This window comes from Pristiophorus japonicus, chromosome 7, assembly GCF_044704955.1.
Source record: "Pristiophorus japonicus isolate sPriJap1 chromosome 7, sPriJap1.hap1, whole genome shotgun sequence".
Taxonomy (NCBI): domain Eukaryota; kingdom Metazoa; phylum Chordata; class Chondrichthyes; family Pristiophoridae; genus Pristiophorus; species Pristiophorus japonicus.
The window spans coordinates 103,227,967-103,252,105 of NC_091983.1; the positions used below are offsets into that span (position 1 = coordinate 103,227,967).

Below are 24,139 nucleotides of genomic sequence, written 5' to 3' on the forward strand. Positions count from 1 at the left end.
GTAGCTCGAATGAAGTTTAATTTTTGATGTGTGTTTTTGGGTGTGGTGGTTTCTGGGCACTGCAGTGCTTTTAGAGTTTATTTCATACCACGTGATGTATTTGGCATAGTCAGAGAACAAATGCATCATTTCCACATCTCAAAAGATTTCAAAAGTCAATACTGAATTATAACACCAGAGATACTGAAGATTTTGTCGCAAGAAAAAAAGTTAATGAGACTGAATGTTATGTACCCCAAGCACCATGATGAAATATGAACCTTTTGAGTGAAAGGTCATCTTTTATTCCTTGGACTGTTTGCTGAAATATTTCTTGCAAATGTTACATTTTCTTGAATTTTCTTATGCATTTCCTTTCCTATACTTGCTCTCTCATCTGACATTGGATAGAAACTCTAAAAATTGCTTGTATCTTAAAAAAAAACCTCTCCCTTATATTAATAATTGCCTGCATATACATCACTATAGAATTTTGAAATTAGTACAAAGATGCATGCTTTGCATTTTTAAATTGTATAAAATGAACAAAACAATTTGAAAGGCAGAACACAAGATTCCAAAATATGTTCCAAGAATGCAAATGACAAGTGCTGGTATTACATTTCCCATGTTATCATCATCATAGACAATCCCTCGGAATCGAGGAAGACTTGCTTCCACTCTTACCATGAGTTCTTAGGTGGCTGTACAGTCCCATGTTAAGTGCAGTAATATCAGCACTAAATGTTTACCAGTAATATCAGCACTTTAAATGTTTGCCCTGCTGAATTATAGCGCAACAGTATAATTTTGTCTTGACTTACAGTTGTACAGTATTGTACTCTCTACCCCATGATTGAAAAGTGCTAAACTGAACAGTAATGCATTTTTTGATCTGGCATAAGAACATAAGAAATAGGAGCAGAAGTAGGCCATACGACCCCTCGAGCCCGCTCCGCCATTTAATACGATCATGAGTTATCTGATCATGGACTCGGGTCCACTTCCCTGCCCGCTCCCCTTAACCCCTTATTCTCTTATCGTTTAAGAAACTGTCTATTTCTGTCTTAAATTTATTCAATGTCCCAGCTTCCACAGCTCTGAGGCAGCGAATTCCACAGATTTACAACCCTCAGAGAAGAAATTTATCCTCATCTCGGTATTAAATGGGCGGCCCCTTATTCTAGGATTATGCCCTCTAATTCTAGTCTCCCCTATCAGTGGAAACATCCTCTCTGCATCCACCTTGTCAAGCCCCCTCATAATCTTATACGTATCGATAAGATCACCTCTCATTCTTCTGAATTCCAATGAGTAGAGGCCCAATCTACTCGACCTTTCCTCATAAGTTAGCCCCCTCATCCCCGGAATCAACCTAGTGAACCTTCTCTGAACTGCCTCTGAAAGCAAGTATATCCTTTCGTAAATATGGAAACCAAAACTGCACGCAGTATTCCAAGTGTGGCCTCACCAATACCCTGTATAACTGTAGCAAGACTTCTCTGCTTTTATACTCCATCCCCTTTGCAATAAAAGCCAAGATTCCATTGGCCTTCCTGATCACTTCCTGTACCTGCATTCTAATATTTTGTGTTTCATGCACAAATACCCCCAGGTCTCGCTGTGCTGCAGCACTTTGTAATTTTTCTCCATTTAAATAATAACTTGCTCTTAGCTTTATTTTTGGCAGAAAAAAATCAATTTAATATATTTTAAAATCCTGAAATCACAAAAGTAGTACGGTATCCAAACTATTAATGAAAAGCTTTGATGAAAAGCTTTTCAGTTACTTCTTCGCAATTCAGCTGCCTGAATTAATTACATTTTAATCTAATTTGCTGATTTGTCCAGATGTTCATGGAAATGTAGCTGGGATCGGTGGCTTTTTGGATGGGCATTGCAGTTTCTGTTTTCAGATAGTATGGAGGTTTTTCGTAATCTATATACATAAACTTGTAATAAATGGCTGGCTAGTTATTACTCATTTCTTAAAAATTAACCAGCATGATCGTTACAATTGTAGCATAATTTATGTCACTCATATGGCCTCAGCTAGGGTACTGATCTGGAATGCACTTCCTGAAATTGTTGGTAGAAGCAAATTCAATCGTAACTTTCAAAAGGGAATATTATGAATACCCGAAGGGGAAAACATTGCAGGGCTGTGGGGAAAGAGCAGCGGAGTGGAACTAATTGTCTGGCTCTTTTAAAGAACCGGCACAGGCATGATGGGTTGAATAGCCTCCTTCTATGATTCTATGTATACTGTCATTGTGATTTGCAGGATACTTGAACCAAATTGGGTGAACACTTCATCCTTTCCTCCTATGTATTGTGGGTGCCCTTGTATACTTGCAAAAGCACCATGCACAGATTATAAGAATTAATTAAATGTTCATGAAAAGTTTAGATTAGTATAATTGTATGTGAAGCATTTTGGATTGGACAAAGAAGTAGTAGGTCACTGTCATTGAATTTATTCGGCATTATCAAAAAGACTTGTACATGGGGACATAGCCCATAGCTGTGTCTGAATGCATGCCTGTGTCTGAAAAAGTAATGCTATTCTTTTCGACAGCTATGGCTGCACATTAATGTTCGCAATTAGGTCCTTTAATCTCTGCATTATTTAAACTGATAATGATGTACCAGTCTAGCAAGTCCCAGGAATAATATTTAGAAAGTCTTTCAGAGGCCTTGTAATCTGAATGAATAAATAAACTATAATTAGAAAAATGTAACATTTTGCATTTCTTAGCCATAATGTTTGAAATTCTCAAGAAGATTTTGCATTAAAAAAATCTAAAACATCAGATTCATGTATTTCATGTATTGTTTTCCCAGTTATCTGACTATGAATTTTGATCAAAGTAATAAAAACTTTTGAGTGAAGGTAAGGGTGGGGCATAATGCACTGATGGCACATTTTGGCCTCTAATTAAAATTGTTAAGCCACATTATTGCTGTCCTTAATGGCAAGCACCTTTTTATATGGTTTATGGCACTGGTTTCAAGATCCACTTGGTAGGAAAAATGCATACTTGAGATCAAATGTTGCATGGTACTGTTACAATACTTTGATTGTGCCACTGGATGTCAGTAATGTGTTTGCAAAAGTGTGCTACAGAGTTTGGCAAGACTAATGAATGAATGGACCCACACACTCAGAACCAGATGCTCACATAATAGTCTGCTTTTGTGACAAAAGAATTAAGGTTGCTTTTCAAATCCACTTGCCATTTTCACCTGGTCCTAAAGCAATGAAGAAGACAACAACAAGTGTATTTCTACATTGTTGGCTTTTCATTCAAAATTACCCATTTATTGCCTTAATGAATAAAATGGCAAGAAAACACTAGAAAGACACAATTCTAGTAGAGTATCGGATTTGGAGCTATTTCAAGTAAAACCGTTCAAGTGCATTGTTTTATTTATTTTTTTAAATCATGCTATAATGTCCAATAATACCTTTAATTAAGAGTTTACAATACATTTACTGTGTACATTTTTTTCCAGGCAAGTGATTTGTTAACTCTGGAGATGGAGGTTGTAAAACATGGTATGGGCCATGGAGACCTTCCACTTGACGCATATAACCAGGTGTGGGAAGAATGTTACAGTCAGGTGCTGTATCTGCCTGGACAGAATAGGTACACGCGCGCCAACCTGGCTAGCAAGAAGGACCGAATAGAATCACTGGAAAAGAAACTGGAGGTCAGTGTGCATTATGAGGAACTGGGTGATGCTATAAATAGAAAGCTGTTTGCAGCCCAAGAAGGTGGAAAGACTGTTTTTCTCTCATGGTCCAAAGGGAAATGAGTTAGCCCTGTTTAAAACCGTTTTCTTAGAGGATGCAAGATCAATACAATTAAACCTTTCAAACTGAGCACAATTAACTGATTGTGGTCTCACTTGCAGATGTTTACGGGCAGTTTGGGAACTGACAACATTGTTGAGGCAGGAATATGAGGCACATTGTTGACATGAAAATGCTAAAAGTAAGATTTGTGCAAGACAGATTGCAGACCTGTTTAAACAAACTGCATTTATTTTTTAAGAGTGAGTTTGCCAAAACAGGTTGTGCAGTTAAATTAATGAAAGTTGACAGGTCAGGGTAAGATCGTAGGGACTCTGCATTGGTTCTGATATGCGGTACTTAACTAGGGAGTATGAAAGAAAAACTTTGATTTATACAGCGCCTTTCATGACCACCGGACGTCTCAAAGCGCTTTACAGCCAATGAAGTACTTTTGGAGCGTAGTCACTGTTGTAATGTGGGAAACGCAGCAACCAGTTTGTGCACAGCAAACTCCCACAAACAGCAATGTGATCGTGACCAGATAATCCATTTTTGTTATGTTGATTGAGGTGATGTCATCAATCCAAAGTGGAAAAATGTTAATTCTGCAGCAATTAAATGTACTACTTAGAAAAAGTGCCTACCATTTTATAAAATGTTATGTTTTTGGGTTGTAGTGGTAAATTTATGTGTGCATTAGAATGAGTGGGATGTCAGTGCTAGAGAATGATTAGGTTTGACACAGGACAGGTAAAGACCAGAGCTTCCTCTGTTATGACCCACCAGTGTGTCATACCACAACGTCAGAAGAGAACCCATAAAACAGCAGTATCACATTTTCCATTTCCCACATCCACTAGCCTCTCAAAGTGCCAAATTATAGACGGTTTGTGCCGTGGGCTCCACCCCACTGGGAAATGGGCCAAGACTGCAGAATCATTTCAGATTATAGTCTTGCAGCCAGCACTAACATTTTTGTTCCCGTCAAATTGGGCTGTTAAATACCAGAGATGAAAGAAACATAGGGCTCAATTTTGGCCAGGAGTTGCTCCGTTATTTTTTGGAGTAACTTGGCTTTTCTGGCGTAACTTAAAAATCCCCATTTTCCACAATCAATTTGCACCAGTGTAAGTAACGATTTTTTTAGTTTAGTTTTTTTTTCTCAAAACATAGAAACATAGAAAATAGGTGCAGGAGCAGGCCATTCGGCCCTTCGAGCCTGCACTGCCATTCAATAAGATCATGGCTGATCCTTCCCTCAGTATCCCTTTTCTGCTTTCTCTCCATATCACTTGATCCCCTTCGCCATAAGGGCCATATCTAACTCCCTCTTGAATATATAAAAGGGGGCGTTACCAACCACCTACACCAGTTCTGCCCATTTAGGCAACTTTGGCCAGCTAATAGTTACTCCAAATCCACTTAGGCCAGCGTATGTGGCCACTTCAGAAAACCCTTGCGGACAGTTAAAATAAATCTGCGCAGATAGGTACATCGGAGGCCATTCGGCCTGGGAGAGGGGCGGGAAGCGGAGAGGACCTGCCTGCACCTAAAGCACCAAGCCTTACAAACCACCAAACCTTGCAAACAAAAAGTAATAAGAATTCAATAAGAAATAAAAAATTGAAGTAAGTCCTACCTTCATCTTCAAACTCTGCCCGGGAAGGCAGTGGGCCGGCCAGTGCGGGAGGCCACTCGGCCAGAACTAGGGGCGGGCGGGCAGGAGAACTGATAGTGCTCCTGCCTGGATGATTTCTATCAGTTCGCCTGCCCGCCCGCCCCTAGCCCTGGCCGAGTGGCCTCCCGGTGCAATATAGATGTATGTCAATGAATTCCGTTTTTCTTTTTTTAACAATTGTTTCACCTCGTCACATTACTTTATTAATCTGCTAAAGGATTAAAAGCCCATCTGTCTCAAAGGTTTTAAATGAGGAATGTACGAAAGTTCAGACTTCCAGTGTGACAGTGTGCCTTTGTTTTTTTCTGTAAACTACGAAAAGGCTAACTACTGCAATGACCCTGCCCATCTGAGTGAGAGTGAAGTGCTCACAGCTGAACTGCTTTCTCTGTGTGCACGACATTTAGTGCAGCGTTACACTCGCGAGAAAATGCAAGATCATCCAGGCAGGACCTCACTGACAGCAATTTCTGGCGTCCGCACATGCGGACTTAAATGTGGAAATCCAAAAGTTGCTGTCGGTCATTCCCTGCTCCCCCACAGGGTCCTTGCAAACAGCAATCAATTGAAATCACTGAACTGGTGAGAGCTCCAGCTTTTACGCTCTCATATCGCTATTAAGCTCCCCCCCCCCCCCCCCGCCCTGAAAAAGTTAAGCCTTGTAAAATGAGGTGAAACTGAATTTTTAATGGCATACTGAGTCATAACTAATGCTGAACAACCATTCTGGCTCTGAAAAACTAATTTTTCCATTATGATAATTCCACGGTTTTTAATATTTTTAAGGCTTGTTTATGATGTTTCAGTTTCTAGCTTAATCCCATGTGTATGTTCCAATCTTTATTTCGCTCTCTAAAATTATTAAAAAGTGAAAGATAATCAGTGCATTTTGCTTCCTGGTTTGGTGTCTATGAATTCTTCAATGTGATTGGCTGTGTAGCCAGTTTGATGACATCATTGTTGCTAAACGCTGGAGATCCCCTGGACTTGGCACCGGAATCAAATTAACATCAGGAAAGGTGAAATCCATGGCAGAGATCGCTAGATCTTTGTGGGAAGCTTTCTCCGAGGTCAGAAACAAGTGGCATCATTTCGCCGCTGTCTGCAAAATCCGGGCCGTAATATTTTAATTTTTTTTAATCTCAACAATAATTATAATCTGAAGGAGTGAGATTTCACACTTGTAAAAATTAATTTTCAGAGCCAGAGATGATGTTTGGCAATAACGCCGTTAAAAATGTACTCGCATTGTAATGGGCAAGTCCTAACTTTTTCTATATTGGGTATATATCACGCAAGTATAATAATAACTTTTATTTATATAGCGCCTTTAATGTAGTCAAATGTCCCAAGGCGCTTCACAACAATTTTACAACACGTTTGGTATTGACCATGGAGGGAAAGAGAGAAGTGTAAAAAGAGGTTAAAGGCTGGGGTGCGAAGCGACAGCCAAAATGCATACGCAGATAGACACAGGCGAAAAAAACTTTTAAAAAAAAAAAGAAATTCAAATTACATTGTAAATAATATAAGGATATACAATAGTAAAATCAGTATAATAAAGATTAATCATAGTTAAACAAAATTAAATAATATATACCATAATTATAAATTAAGTTTAAAATTAGCAATTGAATCAAATTAAATCTGTTAGCTTTCTTTAAGATTCATTCCCTGTCGAATGATTTCAATTAATTGAAGGACTGTTCTGCATCCTTGTGATGTCATAATTTTATTACTTTTTATTTCTCATTTTGTTTTCTTGATAGGACCTGTAATAGCTCCAGGCTCGAGCTGCCTCCGTTGTCAGGGACACACTGATGTTTAAATCTCCCTCTAGCTGCTCCAGGCTCGGGCTGCCTCCGTTGTCAGGGACACGCTGATGTTTAAATCTCCCTCCAGCTGCTCCAGGCCCGAGCTGCCTCTGTTGTCAGGGAGACACTGATGTTTAAATCTCCCTCTAGCTGCTCCAGGCTCGGGCTGCCTCCGTTGTCAGGGACACGCTGATGTTTAAATCTTCCTCCAGCTGCTCCAGGCTCGGGCTGCCTCCGTTGTCAGGGACACGCTGATGTTTAAATCTCCCTCCAGCTGCTCCAGGCTCGGGCTGCCTCCGTTGTCAGGGACATGCTGATGTTTAAATCTCCCTCTAGCTGTCCCAGGCTCGAGCTGCCCCTGTTGTCAGGGAGACACTGATGTTTAAATCTCCCTCCAGCTGCTGTTCTTTTTAAATATAGCAACTTCACGCTGTTCCATGTGTTTCAATGTCGTGTCCCTAGGCAAGATACTGTTATAGCGAAGCTTCATGAGGAGCAGGGCAACTCGGACAGCAATTTCCTGATTTTTGTGTATAACTGCGCGCGTGTGGTCACTGAAAGTTTCTGTCCAATTTATATTTTAATGACGTGATCACCGTTCTTTTTACCACAAAATCCAGATCAATGTAGTTTGTAAATCAAAATCTGTCAACTTGAATCTTTGCAATATTAACATTTATGTAATTTCTGATCGAATGGTTGTTCAATTTCCCTACAGATAGGTATTGTAAAGTTGGAATACAGTATCCTATAGTAATGTTCTGCCAGATTAGAAACATTGTATCTATATTGGTTACTGGAGTTTTGTTAAAACTTGGCTTAGGTGTGTATTTAACTGTTCACGTTTTTGGGAGTGCCTTACCATCGGGTAGAGGAAGCTTTTTCAGCTCAACTACAAATGTTCTTGTTCTGGCAGAAAATATTTAGCTGAGGACTGAAGTAGCATCTCTTGAACGCGCTGATTTAAAAAAAAAAACTAGCATTTTAGTCAAGCAATTATTATGAATACAGTATTTTAAAAATAAAGTGTTGGAGAAGTCAGGTCTGGGGAAAAAAGTTTAATACTTTGGGTGTATACACGACTGCATTCATTATTAAAACGGAGTGAATCCTGACAACAAACCGGAAGCTGTGCAAATTAAAAAAAAATAATGGGCAAATTAAAAAAAATAACATTCACAATGGCTCGTGTAGCTCTGTAGTTGAGCGCCCCAGCCACCCTAGCTCGGCAGAAACCCATTTTTAAGCGCTCAGTAAATAGCATCATCTCTATCCTGCACTAATCTGTACTTTCCTGGGACCTTAAACTTCTGGAACTCATTCCCTCCCTCAATCTTCCCTTCCTCCGACAATCTACAGGTGTTTAAAAGCCGAGCTTGCTGTCACATCACCATTATCTAGGTTTCTCGTTCCTCCTTAACCTCTGTTATCACGGCCCTTTGCTTTTCACCCCACATTGTCAATTTAAAAACAATTAACCTATTTTATCACTTGTCAGGGCTGTCAACACTGGAGCTGTTAGGAGAAATGGCTGATCAGAAACACTGAGGCAGATCACAATCCCGTTTCAAACAAGTGGCTCATACCTGACTAAATTCTACAATTCACACAATTAATAAATTAAAGTACAAATGGACAAGATTTTTTTTTAAACAGCTTCTTTATTCCTCATTTTGGGAAGTCTGACAACAAACAACCACTGGAACTGTGCATGCGGAACTACTTCTGGTTCGTTGGCAGCAGTTGCGTCCGGACTTGACTTGCGCAGTTTCCGGTAGTTTCTGGTTCATTGTCAGGAGTCACTCCGTATTAAATAGAGTTGTGCAATTCCTTAGATTTTCTAAACCTTGGTGAGGCCACACCTGGAGTATTGTGTACAGTTTTGGTCTCCTAACTTGAGGAAGGACATTGTTGCTATTGAGGGAGTGCAGCGAAGGTTCACCAGACTGATTCCCGGGATGGCGGGACTGACCTATCAAGAAAGATTGGATCAACTGGGCTTGTATTCACTGGAGTTCAGAAGAATGAGAGGGGACCTCATAGAAACGTTTAAAATTCTGACGGGTTTAGACAGGTTAGATGCAGAAAGAATGTTCCCAATGTTGGGGAAGTCCAGAACCAGGGGTCACAGTCTGAGGATAAGGGGTAAGCCATTTAGGACCGAGATGAGGAGAAACTTCTTCACCCAGAGAGTGGTGAACCTGTGGAATTCTCTACCACAGAAAGTAGTTGAGGCCAATTCACTAAATATATTCAAAAGGGAGTTAGATGAAGTCCTTACTACTCGGGGGATCAAGGGTTATGGCGAGAAAGCAGGAAGGGGGTACTGAAGTTTCATGTTCAGCCATGAACTCATTGAATGGCGGTGCAGGCTAGAAGGGCTGAATGGCCTGCTCCTGCACCTATTTTCTATGTTTCTATGTTTCTAATCTATTTTTGAAAGATGTAGAAAAACTTGTTTGGAAATGTTTATTTAAAAAGAAAACCTACTTTGAAAATTGCAAACCCTTAAAGGGTTAAGTATGATTTGCAAGTCTTACTGAGGATATAAACTGCATATTAACCCCCCGAGAACCTATGGGTATTGGAGTAGAAAAAGATTTAGGATATATTGTACGCTGAAGGAAATGGAAAGTCTAAGCTTGTATTATTTTTGGATGGGGTAGCCTTCCAAAAGGTGAAATATAACTTTAGTATTTATGAATGCTCTCGCATTCTAGTGAACACCTGCTAATCACATTAACTTTGGAATAACAAAATGTGGATGGAGTGCAAGTGATCAACACTGCTTTAAAGTCAAAAAATTGACGTGTAATTAGGTCGTCAACATATTTCATTATATCTTAGTTTATGCTGTGTGTTGTGCTATGCGTCTTTAAAATTCACACCATTTTGTCAATTCATCAGTCAACATATTTTCTTGATCTTTGACGTACCATTATTTTAAGGATTGTGATATTGCTCATAATGCTCATTACTACATAATGCGCGCGGCCAACACAATGGCCCCAAGTTTCCACACGCGGCAAAACAGGCGACCCTCCGAGCTGGGCGCCCGTTTTTCGCGCCGAAAACGGCGCCTGAAAAAAAACGCGCTATTCTCGAGCGCTTTGCAGCTCGATGTCTGCTTGGCGCGGTGCCCAGGGGGCGGAGCCTACCACTCGCGCCGATTTTGTAAGTAGGAGGGGGCGGGTACCATTTAAATGAGTTTTTTTCGTGCCGGCAACCCTGCGCGTTGAAGCGTTCGCGCACGCGCAGTGTGAAGGAAACATTGGCGCTCGGCCATTTTAAAAAGTGCTGCAGAAAAAGTGAACATTTGTTTATTGAACCCTTGCAAAGGCTTGTATTTTAATTTTCTTGATATTTCTGTGTGTGAGGGTGAGGGAGTGCATTCTGTAATTAAAGATAGACTGTGATAAACAGGACACCTTCACTTGTTTAAGACTATTCAAATTCTTTGTAGCTGTTCAATTTTTAACATTTTTTAATAAAACCACATTGCCTTTCCATGATCAGCACTGAGGCTTCTTGCAGCTTTCTCCCCCTGCCGTCGGTCGGGCCCGTCGGGAACGGCTGCCTCAAGTTCTGAGGCTTCCTGCAGCCTTCTCACTGCCTCCCCCCTCCCCCCCCCTGCCGTCGGGAACGGCTGCCTCAACTTCTGAGGCTTCCTGCAGCCTTCTCACTGCCTTCCCCCCCCCCCCCTTGCCGTCGGTCGGGCCCGCTGGGAACGGCTGCCTCAACTTCTGAGGCTTCCTGCAGCCTTCTCGCTGCCTCCCCCCCCCCCCCCCCCCCCCCGCCGTCAGGAACGGCTGCCTCAACTTCTGAGGCTTCCTGCAGCCTTCTCACTGCCTTCCCCCCCCCCCCCCCCTTGGCGTCGGTCGGGCCCGCCGGGAACGGCTGCCTCAACTTCTGAGGCTTCCTGCAGCCTTCTCGCTGCCTGCCCCCCCCCTGCCGTCGGGAACGGCTGCCTGAAAGGCCTGCCTGAAGCACTTTCACACAGGTAGGAACATGGTTTATTTAATCTTTTCTTTGCTTATAAATTTTTATTCAGGTTGGATTTATTTGTATAATATTTGTATAAATATAACTAAGGATTTATTGTCGAATGTAATGACTTCCCTTCCCCCCCCCCCCCCCACCTCGTTCCGGAGGCCTAATTTATAACCTGCACCTGCGTTTTTAATGTGTAGACAAGGTTTTTTTCAAGCCTACAAAAATCTTCACTTGCTCCATTCTAAGTTAGTTTGGAGTACGTTTTCACTGTGGAAACTTTCAAATCAGGCGTCAGTGGCTGGACACGCCCCCTTTTGAAAAAAAAATTCTGTCCAAAAGTGAATCTGTTCTACCTGACTAGAACTGCAGAAAACTTAAATGTGGAGAATTCCGATTTCTAAGATACTCCGTTCTCCACCAGTTGCTCCTAAAAATCAGGAGCAAATCATGTGGAAACTTGGGGCCATTGTGTGAAGTACAGATTCCATAACATGAACAATTTCAACCTTGATGTTCCTCAACGTATTTGGTAAGAGAATAGAGAACCATCCTGTTATTTATAAAAGCTACTTTCATATTGGATTTGGTGCAGTGATCGAACTGCAGGCTTTCAATATGCAAATCCAACATAAAGTTGCTAGATTCACAAAGACTGGATCTAGACCAATGCATCGCACCTGGCATCCCTAACACCCACTAAACCCAATATAAAACTAGTTTATAAGATCTGGAGATGCCGTTGTTAATTGTTGCACCTTCTGGTGCATGCTCTAATAGTAGATGGTGGTGTCCACTGTAAAAGCACAAAAAATTTAACCTTTCAGGAGAAACTCGCTATTACAATGTCTGACAATCTACAGGGAAAAAGAAGACAAGAACAAACCATCTGGTCCATCAAGTCCACACCATTCAGATGTGGTGCACTGTAATGCTTTTAGAAAAATTCTAAGCTCTGTAATAACCAATTTTTGAAACCACAATTTGTTACAAAAAATCCTCTTGACTAAGTTTAAAATAGAAGCAATATGAAAAGGGGAAACTACTCCTAGTCTAGTGATGTTGGCAATATTTAATACTGGCTCAATTTTTTAAACTATATTAAAACATGCCAGCATTTTTGGACTCAGAAATGGTTCCATCTAAAATGCAGAAGTATTGTAAACTACTGAATTTTGGAGATAGCAGAGACCTGACCATAAACATGACCTAACTGCCACCTTAGCTCAGAGACATCATTCTCCTCAAGATCATGAGTTCAAGTTCCATTCCCGAACTTGATCAGATAATCTTTGAATAGTGCCATGGGACCTTTTATGCCCACAGGACAGACCCGGCTTTAGTTTAATGTTTTATTTAAGAGACATGATCTAAACAATGCAGTAGTGAGCTATGCTGTGTTGTTGAGGGTGATGTGTTTTTAGTGAGATATATTGGGTTGATATAAAATATTGTATGGCATTATTTGAAGAGCAGAGGAGTTTCCCAGTGTCCTGGTCAACATTTATCCCTCAACTAAAATTGATTATCTGGTCATGTATTTAATTTCTGTTTGTGGGACTTTGCTGTGTACAACTTGGCTGCCTACAGTGACTACATTTCAAAAGTAGTTCATTTGCTGTGCAGCGCTTGAGGTCATGACAGACACAATATAAATGCACTTTTAGTTCTTTCTAAATATGATTTTTAAAACTTCAAAAACAATTTTGTTCTTTCCATTTCACCTACATTAGGAAGTGCTGATGATTTTGCTATAAATGCATACATTATAACTTATTTAAGTTTAAACAGTATGTTGCATTTAGATAGAAATAATTCAAAATAAATTTCACATTTGGGAATATGAGGTGATGCTAGATATTTGCAAGACTTGCACTTAGTTATCCAGCAGGGCGCAGCATTAATCTACTGATTAAGCCATATTTTTAAATCAGAACTTTATCCCAATGCAGAATAAATAAGATATTTGCAAAGTCGTCGATGAAAGTTTATTGAATTTTTTCATTGAATCGTGATGGCTTGTTCCTTTATTTAACAACTTGTTAAAAGGTACAAAGCTAAAAGTGAATCTAAATGATAAATCTCTTTCCCTAGCAACCTGTACATTACAATGGCCTCCTGTTAATTGTTTAATTTGTGAAACTACTTCTACACTCTTCAGAAATTGTGTTAGTTCTTTTGGCTTCAGTGGTTAAATATTAGTTACTCAAATGTTTTAGTTTTTAGAATTGAAGTGCATTTTAAAACCTATCACTGAACTGAGTGCAGGCCAAGAGACAATAAGATTGCTTTAATGTGCATCAAGACATTTTACCTTGTATTTCTGGTAAAAAGTGTTGTATTCTATAATCTGCTGTTTTAAAATCTTGCTTTTCTATTATTTTAGTATGGATCTTTCTGTTTCATAGTATACTTGGTTATTATTTCTGCAACAAAAATGAATGTCAAGAATCTTAATACAGAATAAGCATGTTTCTTTTTTTAAACTCCATTTTTGGTTGAAAAAATAAGCACAACAGGATTGCAAGGATAGTATGTTTTATTTATACCCGTATGGATAAGTTTCAGTTAATCAAGGAAGTTATTCACAAAGGGTGGATTTGTTTAAAATATCTTGGCAGGGAAAAGTGGGAAGTAGGTTGGAAATCATTCACACGGGTAGTTCTGAGAATCAGGCAGTAGCAGTTCCATTCAGAGAATTTACGCTGCTTCTATTGATATTGAAAACAGCTGCAGACCATATTGCAGTAAACGTTTGTAAGGTTGTCAGTATATTACAACTCTAAGGTGTGCATACTCTACTTAATCCTTTTTAGAGTTGGTGGCTTGAAATAGTCATGGTAGTTGTGACCTTTTGCAAGAACAACCACTAAACGAGCACATTCCCAGCTATTATTTTTTTAATGGCCCATCTTTATATATAATTTAATTCAAGTAATTGTTTTGTTTCTGCCCCCTCATTCCAGTCTCCCAAGTTATATTACTGTGAAACTTCAAAGCCCTGGCTGCCATTTTGAATCAAAACAGTAATAAAGGATTACAGTCAGTGAAGTGGACTGGAATGAAGTCTGAAAAACTAGCACAATTAATAATTTTGAGGCAGTTTTACTCCCTCCCTCACTCCTTTTCACAAAGCAAAGTTAGAAATAACCTCTTGAATCATTTGAAATGGCAAATGGATCAATTCCTGATAATGTACAGTGGTAGGAAAATTATTTTGTGTTTAAAGCCTCAGTCTTCCAGAAAAGGGCCGCATAACAAGAGGTGTATGTGCTGAATGACCTTATCTGGTTTTTATTTTCTTCTGGTCTATAGTGCTACTTAAATGTCATGCACAGTTATATACATTGTATGGCTCGAACAATATTCAAAAAAACAAGAGGAATTCAAACAACTTAGTGTTGCTTGAAGACTTTTCTCTGACACTGCTGTTTTACCACCTGAAATGGCACAAAATCGGGACGATAAAACATTTTCTTTTAAAATATTACAATAAGCATACTTAAATGGGACATACAAAGGAATGCCTGTTTTTTAAATTAAACCAGTGACAAGATTTATTTCTAAAAATCCAGTCAAATAATAAACCACCAGTCTACACAATTGTGCTGTATAAAGTTTCTTATTCACAGAGCTGATTCTTATTCTGAGCTACTGGGGCAGATGTTTATAATGCAATAATTATAATAGGGCCTTTTGATCAGTTTATTTTAATGTGATCAGTATCCGTTCTATTCAGAAATTCAGTGCACAGAAATCTTCATATAGTTCATTATTTCAGATATAAGCTTGAACACTTAAAATACTATTTTACCTTCAATTATAACAAGTTAGTTCTTGTTCCACTGCTACCTGTTCCAATGCAGTCAATGCTGTAATCACACCTGATGTGCCCCAAGGCTCTATCCTTGGCCCCATTCTATTCCTTGTCTGCATGTTTCCCCCTTGGTGACATTATTCATAAGATTGGAGTCAACTTTCATATGCTGAGAACATCCAGCTTTACCTCTTTGCCATCATTCTCGAGTACCACTATGCTATCCAACTGCTTAGATGATATCAAGTCCTGGATGAGCTAGAATTTCCTTCAACACAGCATCAGCAAGACTGAAGCCACCATATTTGGTTCTCCTAAACCTCCAAATCTTAGCATCCAACTCCACCCCATTTCCTGCTCCATGCATCCTTGATGTCATGCTTGACTCTGAGGTGAACCTCAAATCCCATGTTCTTGCCGCCAAGACTGCCTTCGTCGTCCACTGCAATATCGCCACCCTCTATGCTAACCTCAACGCCCCCCCGGCCCCCCCCACCACTGTTGTAATTGAAAAGGTTATCCATGCCTTATTGCCTTCAAAGTCGATTACTCCAAAGTCCTCCCTGTCGGCCTTTCTTTCAATTACAACTTATCCAAACTCTGCCACTTGTATCCTAACCTGCATTAAATCCTATTCCCCCAATGACTCCTCTGCTCGTGAACCTTCACTATTCACCAACCAATAAAATACATTTAAAATCCTTATCCTCATCTAGAAATTGCTCCTTACCTCTTGAACCAGATTCAGCCCTATATTCCTGTGCGACCCTCAGCTTTTCTGATTCTGGCTGCCTTTGTATTCCCTTATCTCTGCACTGCTTTTAGCTGAAGAGAATTCAGGCATTTCGGCATCTCTGAAATATTCTGCCTAAGCACCTTTCCCTACTTCAGAATCCTCCTCTTCATCTTGCTTTTGGTCATTACCCCATAGCCTCCTTCTTCCATTTTCTGTCTCCAGTTGTTTACTCACTTTTATGAAGTGCATTCAGACATTTAAAAAAAAAACTTATATTTAGGATGTTGGCGATACTGGTAAGATGGTATTTACTGCCCATCCCTACTTTCCCTAAGGGCATTAAGAGTCAACAACATAATGTGTAACTGGAATCAGATGTAGGCCAGACCGGGTAGGATTGGCAAGTTCCCTTCATTGAAAGACATCGGTGGGTTTTACGACAGTGGTCATTTTTTTAGTGATAGCCTATAAATTCTGTAGATTTATTTAAGTCAATTTGAAAACTTTCCATTCATGAGATTTAAACTCATGATTTCAGTGTTGCTAGTTCAGTATCATAACCACTAGGCTACCGTACCCTCAAATAATGAATGTGGTATACAAGTTCAAGTTCAATGTAGGTTTGCTAAAAGCGAGTTTCTTATGCATTTTTGAAGTTGCATCCATACACACATTTCTCAGGAGCATTCCCTAAAATAATGTTACCACAATTTATAGTCTGACCTCGTGAGCAGGATTGTGTCCCTGTTTTTGTATTGGCATCTACAACTTGTTTTAAAACAGGCAGAATACATTTGTCATTTCAGCTACCCTTGTTCGTAAGCAATATTAAATTTGTACGTGGAAAATGCTGACACTCCTTCATCTTTGTACGCCTTTATACTGTAACTTATCAAATGTCTTCAGAAAAAGACAATGGATAAAATGTCTAACTTTGAAAATGTGATTATTTGAACTTGGACTTAGCAGATATGTTTGGAATATCACATGGTCAGAAGCTCAAATAAAATTAGCACTAAATTATGTGCATTTAAGGGGTAATGCAACATAGCTAGTTTTTATTTAATTCTAGAAAATGCTGGAAGTAGTTTTTGAAGTTATACAAGCAGCAATTTTTCTTGTTACAGACCAACAGAAATCATATGACTGCAGAAGCAAAACAGGCAGCAAAAATGGAGAAAAAGCTCAAGATATTGCTTGGTGGATATCAGTCACGTGCTACGGGCCTTATGAAACAGTTGAGCGATCTTTGGGATCAGATTGAACAGGCACACCTGGAATTATGTACCTTTGAGGAATTGAAGAAACACGAAGACATTGCTATTCCAAGGCGGCAAGAGGTAATTCTGGCATAATCTTATGAGTTTTGCGTATCAGTAGATTCATTTTTGTTTTGTAAGCAAATATCCAGTAGTTGTCACAATGGAATGTTTTAAAATGCATTGGTGATACAATACTAATTTATTTAAATCTAGTATGTTGAAATAATTGATATGGAAAGCTGGGGTTGAGGGGCAAAACATAACCTGTAACATTTTTTTTTAAGTCTAAGAATTTTTAGCAACTGTGTTTTTAAAAAAAAATCATTAGGGTTCAACATGCTCCACTCTTTTTGGTAGAAAAGCAGTTAGACTCTTATGGTGCAAGCATCATTATAATCTTAAACATTGTAGTGAAAGAAAATAAAACTTCATAATTGAAAAGCTGGCTTTTTCTTGAAGCTGATCTATTCAAGTGGCTGACTTTGGATGATGAGGGGTATTGAGGGAATGTTACAGTCGATCCAGTAAAGGGAACAGTTTTTGCAGCTCCTGCAGCCACCACCTTTACATAGCAGTTATCCGCCATGAAGAAAGATCCTCCTTTTCAGTGAAGCAACTCTTAATTTGGATTCCCCATGCCCCTTGTAACGCAGCACTCCCTTGCGCGCACACAAATATACACTGAGAGTAGACACATTAAATTAGCCAATCATGCAGAATCTTGGAGGGAGCATAAGCCAACCACACAACCATCACCAACCGAGTACTGGACATTTTCTAGCCCCGTTGCAAAATTAGTTACTGGATATCTTACAAGCTTGGCTTTCACTCTGCAGAGTAGGCTATCTTTGGAAGGGTAGGGTGGGGGAAGGAAGCATGGATGTTTTGTGTAGTGCAGGAAACAGATGTTACAGGTTCTGACCGGCTTTTTTATTGAGCAAAGAAGAATGTAGTTTTAGCAATATTGGGTCAATACTGCTTCATCCCAAGAATGATGCCCTTTCACTTTCCTTAGTAGTCATATGAAAGACTTAATTGATGAATGAATTCTGAATTAAAGAAACTTCCTAGGTACTACTATGAGAATTGGGCATTGTGGGACGACCATTGATAACATAGAAACATAGAAACTAGGTGCAGGAGCAGGCCATTCGGCCCTTCGAGCCTGTACCGCCATTCAATAAGATCATGGCTGATCATTCAACCTCAGTACCCCTTTCCTGCTTTCTCTTCATACCCCTTGATCCCTTTGGCCGTAAGGGCCATATCTAACTCCCTTTTGAATATATCTAACGAACTGGCCTCAACAACTTTCTGCGGCAGAGAATTTCACAGGTTAACCACTCTGAGTGAAGAAGCTTCTCCTCCTCTCGGTCCTAAATGGCTTACCCCTTATTCTTAGACTGTGACCCGAGGTTCTGGAACTCCCCAGCAACGGAAACATTCTTCCTGCCTCTAGCCTGTCCAATCCCGTCAGAATTTTATATGTTTCTATGCGATCCCCTTTCATTCTTCTAAACTCCAGTGGATACAAACCCAGTTCATCCAGTCTCTCCTCATATGTCAGTCTTGCCATCCCGGGAATCAGTCTCGTGAACCTTCGCTGTACTCCCTCAATAGCAAGAACGTCCTTCCTCAGATTAGGAGACCAAAACTGAACACAATATTCTAGGTGTGGCCTCACCAAGGCTCTGTACAACTGCAGTAAGACCTCCCTGCTCCTATATTCAAATCCTCTAGCTATGAAGGCCAACATGCCATTTTCCTTCTTCATCGCCTGCTGTACCTGCATGCCAACCTTCAATGACTGATGCACCATGACACCCAGGTCTCATTGCACCTCCCCTTTTCCTAAACTGTCACCATTCAGATAATATTCTGTCTTCCTGTTTTTACCTCAAAGTTCCCCTCCAAGTCACAAACCATCCTGACTTAGAAATATATCACCATTCCTTCATCGTCACTGGGTCAAAATCCTGGAAGTCCCTCCCTAATACAAATGAGAGAGTACCTTCACCACACAGACTGCAGCAGTTCATGCAGCCCGCTCACCACCACCTTGTCACAGGTAATTAGGGATAGACAATAAATGGTGGCCTTGCCAGCGACGCCTACATTCCATAGAATCATAGAAAATAGGTGCAGGAGTGGGCCATTTGGCCCTGCACCACCATTCAATATGATCATGGCTGATCATGCAACTTCAGTACCCCATTCCTGCTTTCTCTCCATACCCCTTGATCCCTTTAGCCGTAAGGGCCACATCTAACTCCCTTTTGAATATATCTAACGAACTGGCCTCAACTACTTTCTGTGGTAGAGAATTCCACAGGTTCACAATTCTCTGAGTGAAGGCTTCTCCTCATCTCGGTCCTATATGGCTTACCCCTTATCTGTAGGCTGTGACCCCTGGTTCTGGACTTCCGCAATCTGTCACCATTCAGATAATATTCTGCCTTCCTGTTTTTGCCACCAAAGTGGATAACCTCACATTTATCCACATTATACTGCATCTGCCATGCATTTGCCCACTCACCTAACCAAGTCACCCTGCAGCCTCTTAGCATCCTCCTCACAGCTCACACCGCCACCCAGCTTAGTGTCATCTGCAAACCTGGAGATATTACATTCAATTCCTTCACCTAAATCATTGATGTATATTGTAAATAGCTGGGGTCCCAGCACTGAACCCTGCGGCACCCCACTGATCACTGCCTGCCATTCTGAAAAGGACCCGTTTATTACGACTCTCTACTTCCTGTCTGCCAACCAGTTTTCTATCTATGTCAGTACATTACCCCCAATACCATGTGCTTTAATTTTGCACACTAATCGCTTGTGTGGGACCTTGTCAAAAGCCTTTTGAAAGTCCAAATACATCACATCCACTGGTTCTCCCTTGTCCACTCTACTAGTTACATCCTCAAAAAATTCTAGATGATTTGTCAAGCATGATTTCCCTTTCATAAATCCATGCTGACTTGGACTGATCCTGTCACTGCTTTCCAAATGCGCTGCTATTTCATCTTTAATAATTGATTCCAACATTTTCCCCATTACTGGCGTCAGGCTAACCGGTCTACAATTCCCTGTTTTCTCTCTCCCTCCTTTTTTAAAAAGTGGTGTTACATTAGCTACCCTCCAGTCCATAGGAACTGATCCAGAGGCAATAGAATGTTGGAAAACTTCACACATCTACAGAAGCTTTTGCAGTCAGTTTTTGTGTTTCCTGCAAGCTTCCTCTCATACTCTATTTCCCCCCTCCAATTAGACCCTTTGTCCTCCTCTGCTGAATTCTAAATTTCTCACAGTCCTCAGGTTTGCTGCTTTTTCTGACCAATTTATATGCCTCTTCCTTGGATTTAACACTATCCCTAATTTCCCTTGTTAGCCACGGTTGAGCTACCTTCCCCGTTTTATTTTTACTCCAGACAGGGATGTACAATTGTTGAAGTTCATCCATGTGATCTATAAATGTCTGCCATTGCCTATCTACTGTCAACTCTTTAAGTATCATTTGCTGGTCTATCCTAGCCAATTCACATCTCATACCATCGAAGTTACCTTTCCTTAAGTTTGGGTCCCTAGTCTCTGAATTAACACTGTCACTCTCCATCTTAATAAAGAATTCTACCATATTATGGTCACTCTTCCCCAGGGGGCCTCGCACAACAAGATTGCTAATTAGTTCTCTCTCATTACACAACACCCAGTCTAGGATGGACAGCCCTCCAGTTGATTCCTCGACATATTGGTCTAGAAAACCATCCCTAATACACTCCAGGAAATCCTCCTCCATCATACTGCTACCAGCTTGCTTAGCCCAATCTATATTTAGATTAAAGTCGCCCATGATAACTGCTGTATCTTTATTGCACGCATCCCTAATTTCTTGTTTGATGCCATCCCCAACCTCACTAGCACTGTTTGGTGGTCTGTACACAACTCCCACTAGCGTTTTCTGCCATTTGGTATTCCGCAACTCTACCCATACAGATTCCACATCATCCAAGCTAATGTCCTTTCTTACTATTGCGTTAATTTCCTCTTTACCCAGCAACACCACCCCACCTCCTTTTCCTTTCTGTCTATCCTTCCTGAATGTTGAATACCCCTGGATGTTGGTCACCCTGGAGCCATGTCTCCGTAATCCCAGTTATATCATAATCGTTAATAGCTGCCTGAGCAGTTAATTCATCCACCTTATTACGAATACTTCTCGCATTGAGGCACAGAGCCTTCAGGCTTGTCTTTTTAACACTCTTGTCCCTTTAGAATTTTGCTGTAATGTGGCCCTTTTTGATTTTTGCCTTGGGTTTGTCTGCTCTCCACTTTTACTATTCTCCTTTCTATCTTTTGCTTCTGCCCCCATTTATTTCCCTCTGTCTCCCTGCATAGGTTCCCATCCCCCTGCCATATTAGTTTAAACCCTCCCCAACAGCACTACCAAACACTCCCCCCTAGGACATTGGTTCCGGTCCCGCCCAGACCGTCCGGTTTGTACTGGTTCCACCTCCCCCAGAACCGGTTCCAATGTCCCAGGAATTTGAATCCCTCCCTCTTGCACCACTCCTCAAATCATGTATTCATCTGAGCTATCCTGCTATTTGACTAGCACGTGGCACTGGTAGCAATCCTGAGATTACTACCTTTGAGGTCCTACTTTTTAAATTTAACTCCTAGCTCCCTAAATTCAGCATGTAGGACCTCATCCTGCTTTTTACCTATATCGTTGGTACCTATATGCACCACGACAACTGGTTATTCACGCTCCCCCTCCAGAATGCCTTGCAGCCGCTCCGAGACATCCTTGACCCTTGCACCAGGGAGGCAACATACCATCCTGGAGTCTCTGTTGCGACCACAGAAACGCCTATCTATCCCCCTTACAATAGAATCCCCTACCACTATAGCTCTCCCACTCTTTTTCCTGCCCTCCTATGCAGCAGAGCCACCAACGGTGCCATGAACTTGGCTGCTGCTGCCTTCCCCTGCTGAGCCATCTCCCCCAACAATATCCAAAGCAGTATATCTGTTTTGGAGGGAGATGACCACAGGGGAGTCCAACACCACCTTCCTACTCCTGCTCTGCCTGATGGTCACCCTTTCCCTATCTGCCTTTGTAACATTTACCTGCGGTGTGACCAACTCACTATACGTGCTATCCACGACATCCTCAGCATCGCGCATGCTCCAGAGTGAATCCATCCGCAGCTCCAGTGCCGTCATGCGGTCTAACAGGTGCTGCCGCTGGATACACTTCCTGCACACATAGTTGTCAGGGACACTAGAAGTGTCCCTCATTTCCCACATGGCACAGAAGGAGCATGACACGGGTCTGGGCTCTCCTGCCATGACTTAACCCTTAAAATAACCTAATTTGGCAAAGGGTTCTTACTGACAAGATAAGGAAAAAAGAAAAACGACTCATCAATCAACCAGCCAATCACTTACCACCTTGGCTGTGACGTCACACTTGGTTTTCTTTTCCTCCCAGGTCGGGGAGTCAGCACTGGTGGGGAAAACAAGACAAAGCAACACCTCCCGCTCCCACTTACCAAACTCTTACCTTTGCACTCTTAGCTGCTGCTGCACTCCAAGCAAGACTACACCAAGCCCCCTCTTTTTATACTATTTCTAGCTGACTCACCACTGTCCCATTTAGAGAACCAGTTTTTACTAGCTGGCCAATTAACTAAGTTAGCTTGCTTGTTTGTCTCTGCTTAAACCTACAAGAATCCTATCAGTTTAATATTTCAGTTTTACTTAAACTTGTAATCTTATTTTACCTTTAGAAGCTAGTGGAAATTGTCACTCAGACTACTTGTATTTTCTGAGTCAACTAGCTTTAGTCAATTAGACCCAATAGCTATGTTTGACAGGATACATTTTATTTTTTTATTTTTCATAAGATAAAAGAATAATTTATCTAATGGTGTGTGAGTAATATGTGCTATTGCTGCCAAATGTATATAGGAAGGATCTATAGCACATCGGAAGTATGTGATCTTTCAAAGTGCAGTTTAAAAAGTTGGAGTGAAGCTTATTCTATAAATGTCTTCCGACTTTAAAACAAACTGAATGAGTAATGATTGGATCTCTGATATTGTCTGTTCATAAGCAATCATTTGATTTATTTTATTTGTCATATCCTTTTCTAACTCCAAACTCAGTCTTTGAGGGAAGATGTTGCACGGCAACAGGAGAGAGAGAAAGAGCTCCAGCAAAGGTACGCAGACCTGCTTCTGGAAAAAGAAGGGCTTGCGGCAGCCAAGTATTGAATAGTGGAACAACGTCTGCTCTGCATGCATTTCACAGTGAACTCCATTTAAAGAGTATTTTCTGTTGCAATAATGGATATAAAGGAAACTTCAGAAATGTCACCCCATGCAAATTGTGCTTAGCATTTTGCTGTAGTGTATATGGATCCTTTGTATATTTCACATGGAGACTACAAGTAATATATGGAGTAATGTTCATGTTTGTCAGTACTGCAAGAAAAGGATGTTAAGCTGAACTACTATCAAAGCTTCAGCAGTCAAATAAATATTTCTGAGCATTTCTTAACTGTATGTTAAACTTATGGAAAAGGGTGATTTGTACTGTGATTTGAGTAACATTCTAATAAAATGTGAAATTTGTTTATTCTTTGTATAATTTTATTTCCTTTTTATTGAGAAAATAATAAAATCTGTGTGCATAAGACCCAAGTGTTAAATTATTGAATTATTCACTTTCAAAATGTTAGGTTTAGGATTTGAGCTTTGAAGCAATGCACTTCAGAAACTCCAATCTTGGAATATATTAATCTCAAACAAATGAGAGTGGTGTATTACTGGGCTGATAGCTTGTGTTCCCCCATACTAAATTGTGCCAGCGCATGAACTTGAATGCACAGGATTTTGTTATAAAGGAGAAGTTTCTAGAAATTTCTCACCTTAAATCATCTAGCCCAGCGCAACAACAATATACTTTGAATACACCCAATGATGTTAAAAGCACACTTATAGGTATTCTTTTCCATCAATGTTCGTGGCTTTGCAAACCTTCAATCCAAACTTTTT

The 24,139-nt window shown here is 40.5% G+C and overlaps 1 protein-coding gene across 1 annotated transcript in view; it reads left to right on the forward strand.

The window, feature by feature from the left end:
• The window catches only part of cdc5l (CDC5 cell division cycle 5-like (S. pombe)), a 92,382-nt gene extending 68,602 nt beyond the window's left edge, over positions 1–23,780 (forward strand). Inside the window, exons 14-16 of the mRNA XM_070885188.1 lie at positions 3,496–3,693; positions 16,941–17,153; positions 23,249–23,780. Coding sequence (XP_070741289.1) covers positions 3,496–3,693; positions 16,941–17,153; positions 23,249–23,356 — 519 coding nt within the window. The 3' untranslated portion in view covers positions 23,357–23,780. The remainder of the gene's footprint in view (positions 1–3,495; positions 3,694–16,940; positions 17,154–23,248) is intronic.
• The last annotated feature ends 359 nt before the right edge of the window (positions 23,781–24,139 follow it).